Raw genomic sequence first — 22,613 nt, 5'->3', positions numbered from 1 at the left:
GAACAGCTCAAGCACAAGGGCTGAGGACCATCTGTCTTTACAAAAACAAGGGAAAAGTCCTTATTTTAAGTGCCAACATGCAGCTGCCCAAACAGCTACACCAGAAGTGAAGCAAAGCAAAGCCTATCCAGCAACAGCTGCATTCCCAACACCTGGACTGAGAAGAGTCTTTGTGTACAGGATCGGGAGCATCTGTTTTTCATCCTGCAGCAACACAGACCAAACCCACAGGCAGCAAGGAAACTCAGGGCTTTTGATGGAATAAAGGTCTTAAGACATCCTACAAGGCGAAAATCATTCCCCCAAAGACTAATCTATAGTGACCTGTTGCAAACTGAGATTAGATGGAGACCAAGGAGAAGCCTCCCTCAGCAGAGGAGGATCACTGACCTGGCTATAAAGGACTACAGTAGGAAAAAAAAAAAGAGAGAGAAAAAAAAGCACTGGTACAGGGCAGAGGTAAAGACTGAGGTGAATGGATACTTGGCTGGAACCAAAGTGAACAAAAGGGATGCTAAAATGCAAATACAGCTCTAGCCAGCAAACCTATGATGATGTAACTTCAGAAGCCTTCACTATCCTATTTTTAAAACCTGTGCTATCTTGGCACTAAGAGTTGTCACAGCATCATTCCTCCTCTGCCAGACGTAAATTAAACGAACATACCACTTCCAAGATTTCATTTTCTGCTGAGCAAATATGACAGAGAGCTGAAAAGACAGAGGACTATGAAATTTTACTGTCAACAAAACTACAAGTCAAAACTTTGCAGCAGCTATAATGTAAACTGAGTTGCAACTCAATCTTTTGCTTCAGACAAATTTCATGGAACAGTCAGGATGTCAGACAGTCAACAGCTTCAGGACATTTATATCATATTCTAATTTTTTTTTCAATCCTAACAATTTACTTCTCTCTTCACCTTCCTTTTCATGTCATACTTCTCCACCCTCCCTCCTCTGCCAATGATTCCCCCATTCCAGGACATCCTTGGTGTCTCCCAATCCCATCAGCACTAGGGGACTACTGAAGTCACACCAAGCAGCTGAAATAGCAAACAATGAATAAAATTATGAAATCTTTCCCCTTGGACCTAGAACTCCAGAATAACACTCCAGATCCACCATCCTCAAGTAAGTCAACTGAGGAACGAACCTACCCAACATGTTCCTTCACATAGCAACAGACCAGACACAAGTGTTAAGAAAAAGCCATTTGTGGTAGTCACTGGACTACACACACACCCCTTCTGAAGGCACAGAAACCACTCTGCAAGCACCCTCAGGAAATGCAGCAATGCACTGAATTGCAAGCATCTACCCCATTTCCAGCTTCCTCCATTATTCTGCTGTTAAAAGCAGCAGCAACCGTAATACTAACACTACTACTAATAATAGAGACCAGGAGGACAAAAAGCTACCCCCTTGTTTATGCTGCCTGTGAGATATGATTATTACTTTTCTCAAATCTCTGCTGCATAGTCAGTTAAGCCCTTATCCTGTCATTAGGTATCCTTCCCTTAACCATAAAGACAACTGGACTCTTCAAAAAATTCAAGGACACTGGCCACCTGGCTGTAGTTAGGAAACTGGTCAGGAGTTTGTCAGAGCACCCTCCCATGTTGCTGATGCAGCCTGTATCCATAGCAGTGGGACAGGAAAACAAAGAGCTATAAACCCTCCCAAGTACTGCACATCAACCATTTTCTCCACAGTTTTTATTCTAACAATTAAGACCATCTTTCAAGCTGACAGCATTCATTACAGGAAAGCATAAACCCTGGAGATTTAAAGCACCACACACAATGGTCCAGGAAAGTCACTGGAGATAAAGTATCTTGGTCTCAGAAGCTGTGTCCTACTTCCATGTGTGTTGTAGACCTGATGGCTGGCATGGGGCAAGCGTCTTTCCCTCTTCTGTCTCCTCACAGCCTCCTCCCAGCCTATGCCAGCGAGCACACCACTATGCACCAGACATCAAACAAGACAAAGGGTTTGCTCACAACCCATCTCATTCCCCCACAACATGCACTTCACAAGTATTTAAGTATAAAGCTAAAGCCTTCTCCACCTGGTTTTACAGCCCCTCCTGCCGAATGTGAAACTACACAATTGTAATGTTAGGAGAGAACCACCAGGTTATATGATAATAAAAATAAGTAAAGCAAGAGATCTAACTTGCTTTACTACATACTCTGGGGGAAGGAAGGCGGTGGAAGGACAAAAACTGTTTGAAAAAAGCCTTAGAAACTGAAATTAACTACTACACAATCTTACTACAACTTGACAGTAAGAGCACTAAAATTTAACTAGGAGGCTTTATGCATATCAGTCTTTACCTTTGCCAATCATCACTGAACTTAAAATGCAGTCCCTGCAGTGACACATTTCCTACAGTTTTTCCTTTTGAAAGTTGGTTAATACAGTTAAAGAAAATTTTTAAATTTTCTGGAAGAAGCGGAAGAAAAGTAATGGAGGGATGACACTTGGCAAGGATATCTTTATCTCCATCTAAAATGCCAATACTTTAGAGATCTGAGATTTTACAAAGGCTTCTCCTTCTTCAATCTCACAGCCCTAAATTTCAGATGAGGGTTGAACGTACTATTTCCTTGGTATTGGTTCTCACCTACAGCACCCTCTGTATTAGCCAGTTATACAGGTTTATAAAATTACTTCTACTCAATCTACTGCAGTTCAACTTTGAGGAACGTGGGGCTGGGGGAAGAACAAGCTATCAGAGGCAAAGGACCAACTTTTAATGCAGTCCAGAGAACTGAAAAAAAAACAAACAAACTACACTACAAAAAACCCCAAAGATCGCCATTATTTCATTTCTACAGTGAGAAAGTCAAAAGTGAAAGGGAGAAAAGGGGAAAGGGTAGGAGACCTCACTGGAAACACAACTGGAAATCCCTGTGCCCAGTCCTGCAGGGCTCTACAAAAACCTCTCCAATAAGAAACTGCAGATCAGAAGAAACATAAAGGTGTAGGCATCACCGAGATCACTGTGAGCATCCTAGATTCATTTCATGTTAAGAACCCCTTGCCCTGGCAAGGACTGTTGGAAAAAAATAACACAAATAAGATTAAATCAGCACATCACAGAATTCATAAGTTTCAGTATACTCTTGCAAGTTTCCCTTTAATAACATGAAAGCGGGACATAATTTCTTGAGAAGAAAGATGATTGCTATGGCACCCAGAATCTGCCTACAAGTTATGTGCCAACCATAGTCCCAGCCAGACTTACTCACTCCATTACAAAGCACCTGAGAAATGATGTCTATTTTAATAATTAGTCTTAGAAACATCATACGTGTGCCACAGTTAAGACAGTTACCATTTTACTATGGACTGAAAAAAACCCCACCAAACCCAAACAACAAAAACAAGAATTAAGTGCATGAGTAGAAAAACTAAGTAGTTATACTTTTAAAATACATACAATTAAGTCCATGTAGAATTTGTAACAGTTACTCATGTATCTTCTTTCCATGGTGCTATGCAGTACTTTTACACAACATTAAAATTTTTTGTGGCATTTTCTTGAAGAAAAAAAAGGTATTTACAAGAGGACAAACACATATGGAGAACTTAACAACAGGCCTTGCATATGAAGAAGACATTTCCTTTCACTGTATGTAACAGAAACAAAGGGCCAGGAAAACAAGATGTATCTTTGTATCCCTGTTTCCAAGAGCAGTGTCCAATTTTTGTGAACAGACATAGTGTATTTAGAATTTGAAATCCCCAAGTTACCATGGCAATGCAGCTACCTATCTCTGAGAAAATGCACTTCTGTTTTTTTCCAATCTCCATTTAAGACTACACGGAGGAACACAGGTTTCAGTACTTAATCACCTTGCAAATGCAAAAAGGAAATGAATAGCTTTCAAAACATAGGTAATGTATACAAGTTCCACAAGAAAGCCATACTGACAACCAGACTTGTGCCTTGTTGTGACAACTGGTGCCTTATGAACTTCCAAATCCTGCAACACTGCCCATAAAAGGATCAGAGTTATTTTAAGTTTTGTTACTTCAGAACTGATCTTGTAGTCTCCCAAGGCAACAGCAAAACCCCACAGCCTGCTCACAGAAACAACATGCCCTTTCCTTCCATTTGGTAAATATAAATACCAGAGCTTGCCAAAGGCAACAACAAGAGAGAGAAAGACACAGAAAGGATAAAAATATGGATAAACAGTAAAATAGCTACCTCTATAAAGCCAAGAATTCAAAGAGTTTACTTTCATTATGTTAATTAAAAAAAAAAAAAAAGGAAGGAAGACGCCATTAACAACGGCTTTATTGAGATAGCTATGCCACTGTTTATCCACAATTTTATGGCATAAATCTTCTCTCAGTTCAGCTAAGCACAGCTCCATGTCAAATTAGCTTCCTCTGGCACTTACAGATATTATGCACAGCGCATCAGGTGTTCCACACAGACCCCTTGGCAATGTGTATTTGTGTAGCTGGGTATCAAATAAAAGACACCCTTCCTTTATGAAAACTGACTCCAGGAACTGCTAGAGCTAGGACATGTCAAACTAACTGTACTTCATAATTTGACCGTTAACCACTAAAGCATTCGAGGAACTAAAAAGAGAGTCCAAGTCCTCTGCCAAACAGAGCAGAGACCGGGATAGCAAAAAACTGTGTATGCTGTCAGAATTTGTCTTTGCTTTCCTGAAAAGCATCTTTTTGACAGATTGGTGTGACTGCTACAAAATAAGTAATTTATAGAATTGTTTCAGTAAATCAAACAAAAAAACCTGAAACCCTCCTCTATTACTTGAACTCTGCAGAACCATTACATCTCACTAGCATTCCCCCACACTTTTCCAGAAGGCCCTACATCAAATAGACTCCTGGGCACAAAAGCATTTCAACTTCACCTCCTGAATGGCAGGGGTAGATTTAGGGGCAGGGCCCTGCTAAAGCAAAAGCTCAAACACACCCTTTGATCTCTCCAGAGCCAGGCAATTGTCTCAGGCACTATTCCACATGCAGAAGAAAGAATAAAGCTCTCGTCTGCCGTGCAACTACTAAAATAGGAGTCAAATTCTTGTTCAAATGGTATTAGACTCTGGGAGAAACTACATTTAGTATGATTACAGCAGCAAACAGTGAGTCAGGAGTTGCTAGTGCTATTCCTGGCACTACCAGTAACCCATTCTGTGCCTACTGCCAAAAAATATACAGGAGCACTTAGACAAGTAGGCCACTCACCAGGTTGTTTTACAAGATCTGACCAGAAAAGGCTGGGAAGGCCTGTTGCAGGGAGGAATATATTATCTTTTTTTCCATCCCGTTCTTCCATTTTATAGGAAAGCTTATGGAAAAGCTTGAATAGCACACTACAATCCCAATATGTGCAATATGCCAGGCATAGGTTCTCCATTCGAGTGGCTGACTGTTGTCACTCAAGATTAACTTGTGTCTCTGGCATCTGAACTCTTATGGCTTCAGGGCAAACGTACTGATTTTGCATTACTTTTTAAACTGCCATATCCTATTCTGCATTCAAATAATTTGTCCTTTAAAACAGTAAGCACCCTTACACAGAGTTTACACAAACAGTAGAGTTTATGTGTTTGACTGGGGCTACAGAACAAAGCTTCCTACAGCCATGTGAATATAAAGCAAGGAAAACTGGTTTACCAATCTAAAACTAATAGTAATTACTCTTGTTATTTTGGGACTACTATTTATTCTAAAAAGGAAAGGATTCCTTTCCAAATATCCTGAAATTTAACTATTCGAACATATCAAAAGACAGTAAGCCCATAGAGAACCTTAGTTTCCCCCTCTTTCTCTACATAAAGTTATTCTTTTTTTCATTAGCTTTAATTATTTTTTAAGACTATGGTACTTTCTATTCAGTGACAGATGAGGCACCAGGGAAAAAACAAAACAAACCAACCAACTAACCAAACAAAAAAATCCCAAAAGATATTCCTCCTCCCAAACAAATTAACCAAACCAATAAAACCCTCTCAATTTTGAAGGATGCAGTGGTCAAGTAACCCGAATGACAACATGTAATTATTAATGTGAATCTCAATGTAGGGACATTTGTCCTTTTAGCACAGTTTAACGGAAAGGGCTGTGTAGCAACAGGCACATGGCTGAAGACTTATTTTTTGCAAGCTCATATTTGGAGGCTGGGAAGCTAGATTACACACAGATAAATGCCAAGGAGTTACAAGCAAGAGATCTCACGCTAACTGGTTTCACCAAAGGGAATCGCTTTAGCATTGTAAAGCTGACAACAGAATCTCTTGGATGACAGCAGCAGTGAAAGCTTTCACTGCCATTATTACAATTTGCCCCAGTTGTCAGCGGAATAAATAGCATGGCATCTGGGTCCTCCAGTTCAAGGATCAGTGCAGGATCAAGATCCTTCTTACTTCACCATGGGATCCGGCTACATGAAGGACGTCCATTATCATATGCCTGTTCCACTTAGCCTAATTTCAGTAACATCTAACAAAGAGCAGAACTAAAAGCTTGTCTACACAGCAGCTCACAACAAAAAAAACCCTAAAGACACATCACACAGAAATGCCTTAGTACTGAAAGCCAATAGTACAAATATGCTCGAAGTATTTCTTCTGCCCTTCCTCCCTGGTGACTGCCAAGTACTATTTCAGGGCAACCAAAGGCCCTCTCATTTGGCTGAGTCATATGTTATCTTGCTATTAATTCTTCACGGCTAAGAATCAGCTCTATGCCACGACAGGAAACGCAAGGAAAGAAAAACCGCTTTTTTAAAAGTTGCATGGGCTTCTCCAAAGAGCAGCTGACCGTGTGCTGCCCCGGAGCCTCTGAGAGAGGGGCTTGGAGGTGACAAGAACACAGGGCCGAGCTCCCCCCGCCCCGAACGCCGGCGGCTGCGGCACCTCAGGTCATGTGGCGAGAGCCGCACGGAGGCGATGCGCTCCCGCATCCCCCGCCCGGCACCGCACCTGGGGCCGGGGCCCGCCCTTGGATGTGCCTGCCCGCGGTGTCTTCGCGCCGGTTCTGTGTTTCAAACACGGCGGTCCAACAACACGGGGCGAGAGCTCTGGCGGGTAGAGGCGCTGCCACTCGCGCCCGCTCAGGGGCGGCGGGCTGAGGCAGCTCCCCGTGCCCGCGGGTCCCGCCGCCCCTGGGCTCCCTCCCCGCAAGGTCACGCAGCCGGCGGCGGAGGGTACAGCCGCGCCGCCCGCCGAGGGGCCAGGATGCGGGAAGCGCCGCTGCTCTCGGTTTCCGCTTCCCGAGATGGCCGCCCAAGGCCGGCCCGGCCCCGCTGCCGTCACCGCCCGGCCGGGTAGCGGGTCGGGCGCCGCCGCAGAGCGGATCCGCTGCGGGGAGACCCCGGCCCGCCCGCCCGCCTCCTCTGCCAGTCCCGGCGCTCGGCCACTTACTGAGCTCGTCCTGGGCGGCCGCGGCCATGTTGCCGGCTGGGGAGGGAGGGGAGGCGGCGAGAGACGCTCCGCACCTCCCACCTCGCTCCGGCACCGGCACCGGGCCGGCGGCCACCTCCCTCCTCCTCCTCCTCCTCCTCCTCCTCCTCCTCCTTCTCCTCCTCCTCCCCTTCCTCCTCCCTGCGGCTGCCCTCGACAGCGGCAAAGCCCGCCCTTCAGTCACCGCCGGTTTATATTTAGAGAGAGACCTGCCGTCCCCGCCGCCCGCCCCCCCCGCGCACACGCCCTGGCCCCGCCGCCGCCGCCCCGCCCGGCGGGCCCCGAGGAGGAGGTTTGCGGGGGCAGCACTGACCGGAGTCCGCGCTGACCTCCATGGCGGCTCCGGCGGGGCCCGGCGGCGCTCGGACGGCACCGGGAGCGGCGCGGGGCGCCCCCGCGCGGCAGTGAGTGCGCCGGCAGGCGGCGAGCCCCGCCCACTGTCCGACATGGCCCCGCCCACAGCCGGGCACAGACCGACCGAGAGCCGGGCACGGCCCCGCCCAGTGCCCGCCCGGCCCCGCCCACGGCGGGCACAGACACACTGAGGGACTGGCACGGCCCCGCCCAGCACGGACACCAGCGGCGCTGCCAAGCCGCTGTATTCCAAAGCCTGGAATACTGGAGGGATAAAGCTGCTCCGAAAAATTCCTCGCGTGCCGTTCTCGGCTTGCTCAGACCACAAGAGAGAGAGGTGCGACCACCATACAGCGTCTTTCTCTCAAGCGTTGCCATGCCACGTGTGATCTCCGTAAGAATCATCTTGGCAATCAAGAGGCACCCCTGGGGCACAGCAGACAAGGTGTCCCCAGCCTCCTTACTGCTGCGACTGAGCAGGTTGCACAGGAGCAGTTGATGACCTCTCCCTACAGCTCCAGGGCCAGTCCCAGGGCAGAAGTGAGTCTAAGTGACAGTGTCAGAGCTTCATTTGTGTATTGGGTCTGGCTGAGATGGAGTTCGTTTCCCCACACCAGCCCTCACAGTTCTGTGCTTTCCACTGGTAGCTAGAAAGGTGTTCACAACACACCAGTGTTTTGGCTACGGCTGAGCAGCACTGGCACAGCATCAGCACTGCTTTCTCCAAGGTTCCACCCTCCGTCAGTAGGCTGGGGGTGGGCAAGATTCTGGGAGTGGACACAACTAGGCCAGCGAACCCAAATTAGCTAAAGTGATATTCCAGACCCTATGCTGTCAGCTCAGATACAAAAGCTATGAAAAGGAGGGGTGTCCTAGTTAGAACAGCTGGGCCCAGTTCATCACTGGATGGGTGTAACCCAAAACTGTGTATTCTATAGCCTTCCATGCCATTTCCCAGAAACTGTTGTCAATAGACTATTTGCACCCTCTGCCCAGAGCAGCCTGACTCATCAGGCTACAAACTAGGTGCTAAGAGGCCTGCAAGATAGAAGGATGTTTTTGTCCTCACGCCCATTGAGGAACACCCCCCCCCCCAACCCTGAGGGAGGTACTGAGCATTCCTGCCTGAACTGGAGAATATATAATCTTGGAGTCTTGGGACTTTTTGAACCACTCGTGGGATCCAGAGGAAGACTGCAGATCACTGCTCTCAACCAAACTGCAGAGCACCACTCTCAACCAGACTGCAGACCACCACCCTCAATCGGACTGCAATCGCCACTCTTGACCAGACTGCAACAGCACTCTCACCAACAGGTTTTCCCCCCTCTCCCTTTACTTTGGACTCAGGGGGCCCAAAGAACACCCCTCTGTTCATGCCCCAGGGTGCTGGGTTATACATTTGGGTTTTGTGGGTTAAAACCAATTGTTTGTCTGTATAATCGTACTCATTTTATTATTTTATTAAATTGTTATTCTGACTTATAATCTCTCTTTTGGGTTGAGTTCATTTTCCCCTGCTGGTTTACCTTTAAACCAGCTCAAGGAGGAAGGAAGAGCATTCATTATTTACAAGGTTTGCCTTCCAGAGCAACATCTACACTGAAGCCCCACTTCCCAGGAAGTGGCCAGACATCACTTGCTGATGGGAAATAGAGAATAATTTATAATTTATTTTTTTCTCTTTGCTAGTGCGTGCACAAACTTTTGCTTTAGTAAACCGCCTTTTCTCAGCCACTTGGTTGTTTTCCCTCTCATTTTTTCTCCCCTATCCAGCTGAGAAAGTGGAGTGATAAAGCAGCTTGGTGGGTACCTGGTGTCCAGTCCAGGTCGACCTACCATAATTTGCCTGAGGAGCTGACTGCCAACCCAGAGCACTGAGAGGCTGGGCTCTAGTGAGGTGCAAAGAGGTAGCTTTTTTTTTTTTTTTTTTTGAGGAAACAGATTTGGGACCCATCCATCTCTCAATGAAATAATAAGCATTTATTAATGCAGAAAGGAGACAGGCAGAGGATGCCAGGCACATGGGAGGCACACTCATTTCTAGTGTAAGAACAGCACATGCTCTCTGGTGAGCTGAGCATTTTTGTGATGGATATTTACAGTGTCAGGCATATTTCTGGCTTTCCTGGGAAAGGTCTAACTGAGGTAATGTTCCTGCTGGTTACATTGGAGCAGACATGTAGTCCTCCTTTCCAGGAGAAGTCTTCAGGTAGAGGAGATCACAGGCCTGCTGTTGCAGCCACCATCCTGGGGAGCTGTGCATGCAGAATCACACAGAATCACAGGGTCAGGTTGGAGGGGACCATTGAAGGACATCTAGTCCAACCTCCCTGCTCAAGCAAGGGAGGGTCCTAGAGCACATCGCAGACGGTTCTTGAATGTCCTCCATGAGCGAGACTCCACAACCTCTCTGGCCAATCTCTTCCAGTGCATGGTCACTTGCACAGTAAGGAAGTTCTTCCTCATGTTCAGGTGGAACTCTACTGTGCATCGGTTTCTGCCCATTGTCCTATTGCTTGGCACCACCAAGAAGAGCCTGGCTCCACCCTCCTGACACTCTCCCTTCAGATACTTACAGGCATTAGTGAGGTCCTCTCTCAGCTGTCTCTTCACGTAGCAGCAGCAGGAGTGCTCCCTGAGGGTCTGTGAAGTGAGGGGGGCTGGGAGCGCATAGGGCAGTTCCCACTTTGGGGCCAGATCCCACATGACAGGTGGCCAACTTTGAGCTCTGCCAGAAGCAAGCCCAAGCCAGGCATGGGCTCAGGCATTACTTTAAAAGGTTCTTCCCTGGAAGAATCACAGAATCATTAGGGTTGGAAGGGACTTCTGGAGAACAACCAGTCCAACCCCCCTGCCAAGGCAGGGACACCTAACAGCAGGAACATGTCCAGGTGGGTTTCCAGTATCTCCAGAGAGGGAGACTCCAGGACCTCCATGGGCAGCCTGTTCCTGAGCTCTGCTACCCTCATTGTAAAGTTCTTCCTCATGCTGAGGTGGAACTTCTTGTGTTTTAGTTTATGGCCACTACTCCTTGTCTTGTCACTGAGCACCACTGAAAAAGATTCTGACACCTTCCTCTAGGCACATGCCTTTGAGATATTATATGCATTAAGGTCCCCTCTCAGGCTTCTCTAGACTAAATAGGCCCAGCTCCCATAGTCTCCCCTCATGAGGGAGATTCTCCAGACCCCTCATCATCTTTGTGGCCTCCGCTGGACCCTCTGCAGTAGCTCCATGTCCTTTTTGAGCTGTGGAGACCAAAAGTGAACACAGCAGTCCAGATGCGGCCTCACTGGGCCTGAGGTGCAGGACCACGTCCCTCGACCTGCTGGCAGCGCTCTTCCTGATGCATCCCAGGCTTCCGTGGGCGCTCCCGGCCGCAAGGGCACACCGCCGGCTGAAAGAACGAGAAGGCGCATCCTGTGCGAAATCAGGGGGAAAGGACTCGTCCTATTGCTCGTCACCGCCGAGAAGATCGCAACTCCATCCTCCCGACCTCCTTAAGGCGCGGGCTCTGTCGCGACCCGCCTCTTGTCGCGACCCCGCCTGGCCCCGCGCTGGCCCCGCCCCCGGCCGCGCGCACGGCGCGGAGCGCGGCCCGGGCCCGGCGGCGGCGAAATGGCGGCGTTGCGGGGCCCGGGCGGGCCGTGGGTGCTGTGCCTGTGCCTGTGCGCGGCGCTGCTGCCGCGGCCGGCGCGGGGCCTCACCGACGGGCTCTACTGCGGCCGCCGCGTCTGCTACGAGGTGTTGGGCGTCAGCCGGCAGGCCAGCAAGGCGGAGATCGCCCGCGCCTACCGGCAGCTGGCCCGGCAGTACCACCCCGACCGGTACCGCGGGGAGCCCCCGGGCGGCGGGGCCGGCGGCGCGCAGGCGGCACACGAGAAGTTCCTGCTCATCGCCACCGCCTACGAGACCCTCAAGGTGAGAGAGCGGGACCGCCGCCGCGGCCGGAGCCGCTCCGGTAAGCAGTCAGGGAGGGGAGGAAAAACACCACGAAAAACCTCCTTCGGTAGCCAGCCCGGGAGTGCGGGGAGGAGGATGGAGTTCCCTTGGAAATCCCTTTGTGTTTAGGATTCGTTCTTTCGAAAATATATTATTTATTTTTAACGGGCCGGATGGTCTTTATCTTAGAGGCATACCTTTAAAAGTAGCAGTGACCCGGGCAGCATATGGGATCTGTAAGGGAAGGCTTATCAGGGCAAAACGTGTGTGATTTGGGAAAGATGGAGCCCCGGAATAGAAGAAAGAGACCTGTAAGTGTTTTAAGACTACAAGGAATTGAAAAAGGGAAGCTGGTTTGTTTTGTTTTTTTTTCTTTTGGAAGGGGAGTGTTGAATGGAATGCAGTTGAGTCTGTCAAAATTAAATTTCCTATCCCAAAATTATATGGGGGAGAATGAATAAAAACAGAGAAAATGAGAACAATGAGGTTTTGAAACGGCCTTCCATTGGACAGATTCCACAGCCCTGTAAACTAATTCTTAAAAGTTATGTAGAACAATCTTGTAATAGGTTCCTCATCTGAAAATCTTCTCCAGAGCAATATTTATTAACTCCAGTCCATCTGGACTTCGCTTTCTGAAGTTAAAAACACTTATTGTGTGGATTTCAACTGCTTGTCTATTTTCCAGTTTTAAATGTCTTTCACATAGTGCCTGCTTGTTCATTTTAAGACTACACATGTCCTACTTAAATGGTCAGATAAGTCTGAGAACAAAATAATTGAGAATATGAGAAAAAGACCAAAGATCTTCCTCTGTGCTTCATACTCACTTGATCTATTGCCAGTTTTACAGCAGCATGGTCATTAATGCGATGTAAAACAAAGCTATAACAGAGTAAGTGAAAACAGGAATCTGAACCTGGATGTGTTTTTCATCTCATCCTGCAGGATGAAGAAACACGTAAAGATTATGACTACATGCTGGATCATCCTGAAGAGTATTACAGACATTATTACCACTACTACAGCAGGAGATTGGCACCTAAAGTGGATGTCAGAATAGTGATCCTAGTTACCGTGTGTGCCATCTCTGTGTTTCAGGTAAAATTTCATGTTTACATCATTCTCTGAGTTTCTGAAGAGAGAGGTGTAGTGACAGTTGTCATAATGTGCCAGTTAATAAAAAGTGAGGGTCTGTTTCTCTCTGCTGTGGTGAAGTTCTGCGTGGTGTCCGTAACAATCCTGAAGTCAGAATGTACTGAACAGATTTTTAACTGCCTTTGGTACCTTGAACAAAAGTAGAGATTATTTTCTTTTAATTTCATTGAGTCAAGTGTAGCTTTTCTGAAGAAGTAACGTAGTTCTTCCTGGCAGGCTCAGAATAGCCTGTTCTTGAGCACAGGCAGGACTAGTGCTTCAAATAATGGGTGTCAGTTTGTCAAGGTGCATAAGTCATTTTTTAAAAAACAGACTAATTGCAAATTAAATTCAAGACTCAATTCACATAGATGATCAGGAGTTTACTAAGATTTGAATCTTACACCTTTAAATCTTGAAACACCACAAGGATGAAGTCAGGAGAGAAGCAAATTCTCTTCAGCAGAGTTTACTCTGAAGGTCATAGATCCAAGTTCAAGAAAGCAGCCTGTGTCTTGGATGAGAAAATTTGTGCTGTTGCTGACACATATTTAAGAGATGCATGACTTTTCTTTGGGATCTGTTAGATTACTGGCTCAAACATCATTAATAATAGCCGAGAAGTTTGAGGCATAAAGATACAGCTTAGTCCATGGTGTAGGTATCTCACGATTAGTGGGATATTGGAAGTTGAAATAACGAAACACATTGATCAGAATTTGAGAGCTTGGAATAATAAGTTCTAATGGGACATGCAACCAAATACCTAATTTCTCTGATTTTGTTCCAATGGCAAAAGTTTCATTTCACATCTTATTTCTTCATTTGGCTGTAAGTGGAGACACTTTCCTGCAGTTCACCTGCCAGATGATTGCAAATTCACTGTAAGCATCTCTGTAAACTGGTTTGCCTGTCTTGCTTTTTGTTGTTTCTGCTTCTTGGCCTTTGCTAAGGTGCCTGTCTGGTTTCTTCCATGATTTCCATGCCTCATCTCATGTCATTTACAAGGCACTAGATGGGAACAACATCAGTTCTGAGCTGACCATGACAGTCATTGTGCTCCTCCTGTCTTCAGAAGGAATTATTCTTGGGACTGTGCTGTGCAGGGCCAGGAGTTGGACTTGACGATCCTTGTGGGTCCTTTCCACCTCAGGATATTCTCAGGATATTCTATGATTCTGTGTTCACCCAGGCAGTATATTCGTGGTTTCTTGTTTGGGTTTTTTTTCACCCCCATTGAAATTCAGAGGGCAGTTGGAGATCAGAGAGGGTTGTTGAATCTTGCAAAGTGAATCCCGTCAGGCAAATGAGATCATCACATACTTAATCCATGTTTAATGAACAGTGGGTAACAATTGTATAATTAAATGTTCATATATTGGCTACTTTATTTATAACTCCAAGGAGTGGGGCTTCTGAGAATGGCTGGCACAGCCTGGCATTAACCTTCAGAAGCTGACCGTCTTCTCATAAACAAAACCATTCAGAATAGCGCCTGCTTGTCCTTGCTTGTCACTGTAAACTGCTGTGAGATATAGTTCTGTACATCTGTTTTCCAGGTGCTTTACTAAGTTCAGAGGAATGATTACAGCTTCTGTAATACCACAGTAGAACTGTTACCCTCAGTTTTTACCCTTATTATGATGTAACTGTGATTAAAGGTGTGTGACCACATTATGTCTTTTTTTTTTCCTGGCAAACCTCTAGATAGGAATGTGTCTGTATAAAAATAAGTTTTTTACTTTTTACTGTTCTTAAATTACAGTTCTTCAGCTGGTGGAGTAGTTACAATGAAGCTATCAACTACTTAGCTACTGTACCAAAATACCGTATACAAGCCACTGAGATTGCTAGACAACAAGGTTTACTCAACAAGACTAAAGAAAAAGGGAAGAACAGGCGATCTAAAGAAGAAATTCGTGAAGAAGAGGAAGAAATTATCAAAGACATTATTAAAAATAAAATAGATATAAAGGGTGGTTATCAGAAGCCCAAGATATATGATATCCTTCTATTTCAGATCCTTCTTGCTCCTTTTTATTTGTGCAAATATGTGGTTTGGTACTGTTGGTGGATTTATTGTTTCACTATTAAAGGGCAAGAGTATGGTGTGGAAGAGAAGCTGTATATCATACGAAGGTACATGAAAATGTCTCAGTCTCAGTTTGACAGCTTAGAAGATCATCAAAAAGAGACCTTTCTTGAACGGCAGCTGTGGATACGAGAAAACTATGAGGTGGGTAGTCCTGGTGAAAAGCTAATGTTAGTTACCCATTGCTCCCAGAGTAAGAACAGCCCATCTTGTGAAGGTGCTTGGGATGGGTCTGTGCGAAGCATTGCTTCAATTTCAGCTGTTGCTTTCCAAATTGAAAACTGTGAGACAATCACTTGGTGTGTTTCCTTTGACTTCTTATGCACACGGCCTGGTAGACAACAGCTCCTGACTGTGCCCATGGGTGTAGGAAAGGATTTGCTCAGTCAGAAGACATCTGTGTATGCGTACAAGATTCAGTTGAATCTGATGAAAGGCTTTCTTTTAACAATGTGTTATCACAAGGTTATTACAGCAGGTTGAAGACTATATTCTCCAAAAAGCAATAATTTGTAATAAGGATTACCCTGATTGTCTGAAACTCCTATGTCATCAGTCTTCTAAGCTTAATTCCTAGCTCAGGGCTGTTTTTTTATTATGGTTGCTGCTGTTGTTATTGTTTTGGGTTTTTCCCTAACTGTTTCTTGATAGTTCTTTGGCCTTCAGTGAATCAGGGACTGTTCTTGCAGTGCTGAATACTTGTTCAAGTGAGGATGGTAAAAAAGGCGGCAACTGCTACTCTTGCCATGGATAGCCCGTTACTAAATAGTCAATATGTAATTGTTGAGGTATCTGTGAGAGCAACAAAAGAACATTAACCACAGCATGGAATTTGCAGTCCAGAATGATTTGGGATGCTGGGGCATGGCAGATTGAAAAAATACTCCCGATTGTTCTGCAGAGGTACATCTGAGGGCCATCTAGGTGGGAGGTTTCTAAAGAAAAACTTGAAAATACAGACTTGGCCTGCTTAAGGGGAAGAGGAGATGCTGCTGCCTTGCATTGGAAAAGAAATGGGATGGTGGCAGGACACCAAAGATAGGAGAATGCTTCTTCAAAAGAAGACAGGGGTGTATTACTCTACAAACCTGAAGAGGAAAATAGTAAAATAGATGCTAATATAAGGAAAGGACTAGCTGGCAGGTGCATACGCATGTTCAGTTAGGAGGTGTTTGCTAGAAAACAATCTGGAAGAGCAAAAATTGAGCAATGCTACTAGTCAAAGCAGGTGTTACATGGAAAAGGTAAGATAGGATGGAGAAAAAATGTTGTGGTTTCTGATCCATGACGTTTTTAACTAGTCATGTTTGGGTCACTGAATATAAAAGAGCTACATTTGCCACAAGTGAAGTCTGTTTAGCCCACACTCATTTCCTGTTGTGGCCAGCTGCTGATTTTCAGTAAAGAATACATGAAAGTTGCACCTGTATAGTAATATTTATTTGGGACTTCCTGGAGAGGAAATAGTGTCTTTGTAGGTAATTGCTTTAATAAGTTTTTCTTTAATAAACTTACCTAGTCACTGGAATGCATTAAAGCTGTCAGTGTCTGCTGTGCCGTCTGGTCAGCAGTTCACCAACACTTGCAGAAGATGGGGTTTTTTTGAAGCCACACGGACTCCTTCTCATTCCAGTATTACTGAAAATGGAGAATAATCATACTTTATTCTCCTCTTGGGCTACTGGTGCTTTTGTGTGCCACTACCATATCCTTATTTGAAACGTAGTCATGTATTTTAGAGCATGAAAAACATGCTCTAAGTGTTTCTCCCCAAAAGCTTCTCTGTTCTTTCATCATTGGAGATGTCTATTTGCATATTGTTCGTTTTCTGGTGTCCCTTTCAGGATGGGAAAGATCAAGAATTCAATACATGGTTGCATCATGGAGCTCCACAATATTTTTTTTCTGGTTTCTAATGATTCTTCACTGAATATTGAGGTGGTGTATTTATGTAGCAATCTATAATATTTTTAAATCTTGTTCATGCATAGGAGAACTTTAAATTAAATTGCCTTCTGAGTCAGGAGAAGTCAGATGACACTAAGATGACATAAACATGAATGGTATTGAGATTGATGCTGGCTGTACCTACATAAACTGCCTTCCAGAATAAAAATGTAGGTGCTGTTGCTTTTTTTTTTTTTAAGGACAATTGGCTTTGCTAATAATCGTAGATTTCATTACAATGACACTGTTTCTTGTCAGAAATATAATTATTTGTCAGTTGCTATTGCAAATACTTGACACAGAGATATTAACTTTGTTGAGAACCTTAATTAGGAATAAAAAGTTCCATAGCAGTATTCTATTAGATAATGACTTTGAAATGGGAGAACTACAGTGAGGAACTGAACAGCTGTATTGAACAGTATGTGTGCTTAGGAGGGACTCCAAGTTTAGCTTTTGGAGCATTAGCCATTGCTTACTGTGTATTTAGTTTTGTTGAATGCATAAGCATCTAGTTCTTTGGAATAAAAGTTCTGGAGCTTGCAGTACCATCTTAAAGAGAGTAGTTCTGCTCTCAGCAAAAAAGTGAAGTATCTGGACTACAGCTCTTGGGCTGCAGGTGCTCTGACACTTTGTGTCGGCCAAGGTTTGCTTCCATGTTGCAATTCAGTCTTCTGTAAGAAAAATAAACTGGCAAATGGTTGAAGTATAAACACATCCCACTTCAGGCTCACTTAAAGCCTCACTTCAGCCTTACTAAAATCTTCTCTCTGTCTATCAGGTCTATAAACGAGAACAAGAGGAGGAGTTAAAGAAGAAGATGGCCATGGATCCCCGATGGAAGAGATATCGGCGGTGGATGAAAAATGAAGGACCTGGAAGACTGACTTTTATTGATGATTAAAAGTTGCCGAACAAAATGTGTGCTAATGTTGAAAGTGATTTGCAAAACTTTTCATTACGTCGTTCAGAGTTTTGTCTGCTGTGACTTAGCAGTGATCTAAAACTCAGGAATTATTAAATCAGGCTGAAGCATAATACAGGTTTACCATTTTTATAAATCAGACCTATTAAACAGGCTCAGCTCAATGTATATATGCCATTTACTTGGGGATCTCAGTATGGAATTCATTATTCCAAACAATGTATTTTTGCTAGATATTTCACATTCATCATCAATGGAACCATAACTCTAGTTTTTCTGAAAATGTTCCTAGTTCAAACCTTGAAAGTCCTGGTTTTCCTCTTTAAACTGAAGGGTTCCTGCAAATGGACTCTGGAAATTCATAAAAAGGATTTCGAAGCAAGGACCATTTTCTGTTTTCCTCTCTTTTCTCCTACTTTTCAATCTAATTTCTAAGATGCCAAATTGGTTTTTTTTTGATGTAGACAGTATGGGGATTATACCAGACTACTGCTATTCCTGGTCCAGTTGGAAATGGATTTTATTTTTTGTGGGAATAAATGATGCATGATTGATCATCATTGTGATGCAAACAAGCCTTAATTCTTTGTTCTACAGAGTAATTCATGAAATAGTGTGTTTAGATATTTTGTGTTCATTTTTTCATCTTGTACATTGAATTATACCTGCTTGTTCAGAACAAGTATACCAGTGAATATTAGTCTACTAAATGTGAACATTTCTTTCACCAAAGTATTGGTTAAAGGGAAAAATGACCCTTTTATTAAAAAGGGCAATTTTGATGCCTTAAGTAAATAAAAATTTATATATGCACACTGAATTTGTTTTAAATTCTAAATCTAAAGTATTCAATGTGTTTATCTCTTCTGATCAGACCTTGGAGTACTTAGAATAAATGATGCATAACAGCAGACTGGTTTCCTCTGTAACTCAGCCCAGGTCAGAGAGTTTCCATGATTTGCTGGTAAAAGGGATTCTGTTACCTTATTTCTCCTCGCTAATTTTACTGGGGAAGGGCAGATGGGAGCACAGTCTTTTGCTTGTCATTTATGACACCTGTAAAAGCAAGTTCCTCTGAAGGGAACTGCTGAAGATGGTGCGTGATTAGCTGCCTTCTGTGCAGATTGGTTCTGGGAGCACAGCTTTTGAACGTGCTGCTCCTGACAAAGCCCATAGTAGCTAAACATTTTAAAATGCATATTAATTTTTGAAGCAAGAAGTTTCTGATTCTGCAAACGGGACCTGTCCTCATTCTTTGCAGAAGAATCTTCTTTATGCTTCTTTTGCTAGTTTACCTTTCACACACTTTGGAATGTTTGTCTCAGTTTTCTGTTTAAAATAACACATGTTCAAAAGCATGATAGAAGCATTATGCTAAGTCTCTGTACGCAGTAGTAAAACTGAAGAGGAACTGCTAGATTTTCCCTTCTCTGCAGACTGTAGCAATAAACTTAATTCACTTTGTATTCAATTGTCAATTTAAATCTAAAAGTTGTAAAAGAAAGTATATAGAATAAGCTGAGCTTGCTTTCATGGAATAATCTTGGGGGCACTGCAAAGATGCTTATGAAGTGAGAGACTGCAGCTTGGGTTTATTGCTGCTTCATCCCCCCCAAAACACAGTCTCCTGTAAGAGTGGAAGGGGGAAGATCAGGTTGCTGTGGTAGAAGCAAAGAGTGAAGCACAAATAAAATGGTTTTGATTATTAAATAAGACTTATATCTGTAAAAGAATGAGGCAGGTGTATGCAAAACCTGTGGCCTCAGTTTCACAGGATAACAGCTCTGCAGCTGCTCCTGACCTTGTGCCTCATTTTGCTCTGCCCTTTCTGGAGCACAGTATCTGGGTTTTGCAAATATGCAGTAAAAACACAGACCTGTTTTCCCTTTTTGCCTACCTTCCTTGTAACCATGATTAATTTCTTGACCTGACACTGCACTGGGAAATCAGTGCAGTGGAGGTACAGTCTTTTCAGAGGACAGAACTGTATCTTTCGGCAGCAATGGTGTTTCATCTCTGTAACACTGTGGCCTGACACCAAGTGAGTGAAGAAGTCATCAGGTATCCTACAACCTTCTAGAAAGGAGCTAGCTAAGCTGGGAGTTCCCTCTTTGCTCAACATATGAGCCCTTTAAAAATAACCAGATGCAGACCTCAATTAATGGAATGCACAGAAATTTGCTGGGCAGCAACGCTGCAGTCACAACTTTGTGATGAAGGGTATAAAAAACTCGTGTCTTTAGAAAGGTGTCAGCACTGCAGTGACACCTCGTTAGCTGAGGCTACTGAGCATTTCTAGCCTAATGTGTCATTGGAGTTCTAAATGGTGGCTTTTTTCTGGGCATAAATTTTCAGAGAGTGATGAGAGTTACAATACTTTAGAGAGAAGCATGTGCATGAATAAGTATTGCTGGTACAAGGTAATGGTGAGATCATAATGGGGAAAAGTGTGACAAGATAATAGGACCTTGGAGAAGATTCAGCATGAGTCCTTTCCATGACCATACTGAGGCTTTGAGGCACAAGCCTCAAAGCTTGTGGCTGGTTGTCCCTATAGAAACAGAATCATTAAGATTGGAAAAGCCTGGGAGGATCAGCAGGTCCAACCATCAAAGCAGCACCAGCACCATGTTCACCACTAAACCATGTCATCAAGTGCCATATTCACAGTTTTTTTGGATGCTCCCAGGGATGATGCCTCCACCACTTCCCTGGGCAGACTATTCCAATGCTTTACAACCCTTTTCATGAAGAAATTTTTCCTAATATCTAAACTATACCTCCCCTGGTGTAGCCTGAGATAATTTCTTCTTGTCCTGTCTTTTGTTACATGGGAGAAGAGACCAATTCCCCACCTCAAGACCTTCCAGGCAGTTGTAGAGAGGGATAAGATCTCCACTGAGCCTCCTTTTCTCCAAGGTAAACAAGTCCAGCTCCCTCAGCCACTCCTCACAGGACTTGTGCTCCAGACCCTTCACCAGATTTGTTGCCCTTCTCTGGACACGCTCTGGTGATGTGTTCAAACAGACTTCTCTGAATCTTTAAGCAGAATTCTCCATTCCTTCCTTTGATCTCTGTTGCAGATGGAAGCTGATGGTATCTTTCTCACCTTTAACCCTTCTTTTGAATACAAATAGATTTTATCAGGTGTGTTTAACAGGTGTTGCTTAATGCTTATGGAAAGCTTTTGTGTTTTACGTCCTGCTTGGCAATTGTTTAAGCCGGAGCTGCAGATCACATCCTAATTGGCACTCAACATAGGGCTTTGCCTGTCCTGAGCTGAACTTCACTGGAAACTGAGCAGGGGACACCTCCCCAAAAGACCATCAGAGATCAGGAGAGACAGGCCCATACAGGCTGTAACAAGTATTGCATAAGATTACCAGGCTCAAAGACTATGCATTAGGTAGTTGTTTACTATGTATTAGGTAGGCCCGTTTTTGTAAACTTTAGTGTATACATTTCCTTGCTTTTTACGCTTTTGTGTGCTTGATTTGTGGAAAAACTTCCACTTTGTGCAAAATAAACGTTGTCTCCTTTCTAATCCTGACTCTTTCTCCATGTTTAGAGAGTTCCTAAAATTCAGCAACACCAGCACCTTGATGTCTATCTTAAAGCAGGGGGCCCAGAACTGGGCACAGGACTCGAGGCATGGCCTCATCAGTGCCAAGTACAGGGGGACAATCTCTTCCTTGGTCCTGCTGGTCACTCTGTTTCTGATCCATGCCAGGATGCCATTGGCCTTCTTGGCCACATGGACATACTGTTGGCTCATGTTCTGCCACTGTCAACTGGCACTGCCAGGTCCTTTTCTGCTGAGCAGCTTTCTAGCCACTCTTCCCGCAGCATGTAGCGCTGCCTGGGGTTGTTGTGACCCAAGGGCAGCACCCAGCACATGGTCTTGTTGAATCTCATACCATTTGCCTCAGCCCATTGATCCAGCCTGTCCAGACCCCTCTGCAGAGCCTTCCTGCCCTCCAGCAGATCAACACTCTCATCCAACCTGGTGTTATCTATGAACTTGCTAAGGACTTGATCCTCTTGTCCAGGTAGTCAATGAAGATATTAAACAGGGCTGGCCCAAATACTGAGCCCTGGGGAACACCACTCATGACCAGCAGCCTAATGGATTTAACTCCATTCACCACCACTTTCTGGGCCTGGCCATCTAGCCAGTTCTATACCCAGTGAAGAGTGCACTCATAAACACAATGAGCAGCCAGTTTATCCAGGAGAGTGCTATGGGCGATGGTGTCAAAGGCTTTACTAAAGTCCAGGTAGACAACATGCACAGCTTTTCACTCATCCTCTAGTTGGCTCACCTTGTCATAGAAGGACATCAGGCTGATCAAGCAGGACCTGCCTTCCACAGACCCATGCTGGCTGGGTCTGATCCCCTGTTTGTCCTGTCTTATGTTCAGAGTAACCATTTGAGGTTATAAGGTTCAACCCACTGACTTGTTAACAAGGCAACAAACTAATGGCCGGCAAACCCCTGCCAAAAAGTGAGGGGACTTATTTATGGCCACTGGTGAAATGGTGATGAACAGTTCTGGATGAGGATGAAACAACACTGGCAGCAGCTGCCAGGCAGTTTGAGCCATACAGCTGCCTGTGGGGAGAGAAGGATGCTTAGAACTCCATCTCTGTCAGTGTTAAGGGGCAAGTCTGGGCTCTGAGCAACCTGATCTAGTGGGTGGCATCCCTGCCCAGGGCAGGGAGGGTTGAAACTAGATGATCTTTAGGATTTCTTCCAA

The 22,613-nt window shown here is 44.7% G+C and overlaps 2 protein-coding genes across 3 annotated transcripts in view; one reads left to right on the top strand and one right to left on the bottom strand.

Moving 5' to 3' along the window:
- Positions 1–7,844, bottom strand: part of ECPAS (Ecm29 proteasome adaptor and scaffold) — a 60,400-nt gene extending 52,556 nt beyond the window's left edge. The window contains exon 1 of one of the 2 annotated variants that reach the window (XM_032676621.1): positions 7,770–7,844. In XM_032676621.1, the coding sequence (XP_032532512.1) occupies positions 7,770–7,791 (22 nt within the window). In that variant the 5' untranslated portion in view covers positions 7,792–7,844. Of the gene's footprint in view, positions 1–7,417; positions 7,523–7,769 lie in introns of those variants that run through there. The other variant, XM_032676620.1, reaches the window with a different exon arrangement.
- Positions 7,845–11,407: 3,563 nt separating this feature from the next.
- On the top strand, positions 11,408–18,767 carry DNAJC25 (DnaJ heat shock protein family (Hsp40) member C25). Its single transcript, XM_032675722.1, has 4 exons — positions 11,408–11,734; positions 12,704–12,856; positions 14,658–15,128; positions 17,713–18,767. The coding sequence occupies exons 1-4, from the start codon at positions 11,432–11,434 to the stop codon at positions 17,833–17,835; spliced, it is 1,050 nt and encodes a 349-aa protein (XP_032531613.1). The 5' UTR covers positions 11,408–11,431; the 3' UTR covers positions 17,836–18,767.
- The last annotated feature ends 3,846 nt before the right edge of the window (positions 18,768–22,613 follow it).

This window comes from Chiroxiphia lanceolata, chromosome Z (assembly GCF_009829145.1).
Source record: "Chiroxiphia lanceolata isolate bChiLan1 chromosome Z, bChiLan1.pri, whole genome shotgun sequence".
Lineage (NCBI taxonomy): Eukaryota > Metazoa > Chordata > Aves > Passeriformes > Pipridae > Chiroxiphia > Chiroxiphia lanceolata.
Note: the sequence above shows the minus strand (reverse complement) of the source record. Positions and strands in the feature narration are given on the sequence as shown.

Excerpts from the sequence above, each read along its gene's own strand:
- DNAJC25 (XM_032675722.1), top strand. The coding sequence starts at position 11,432 with ATGGCGGCGTTGCGGGGCCCGGGCGGGCCGTGGGTGCTGTGCCTGTGC. Across the intron at positions 11,735-12,703 it reads CCGCCTACGAGACCCTCAAG|GATGAAGAAACACGTAAAGA; the intron begins GTGAGAGAGCGG and ends CTCATCCTGCAG. Across the intron at positions 12,857-14,657 it reads GTGCCATCTCTGTGTTTCAG|TTCTTCAGCTGGTGGAGTAG; the intron begins GTAAAATTTCAT and ends CTTAAATTACAG.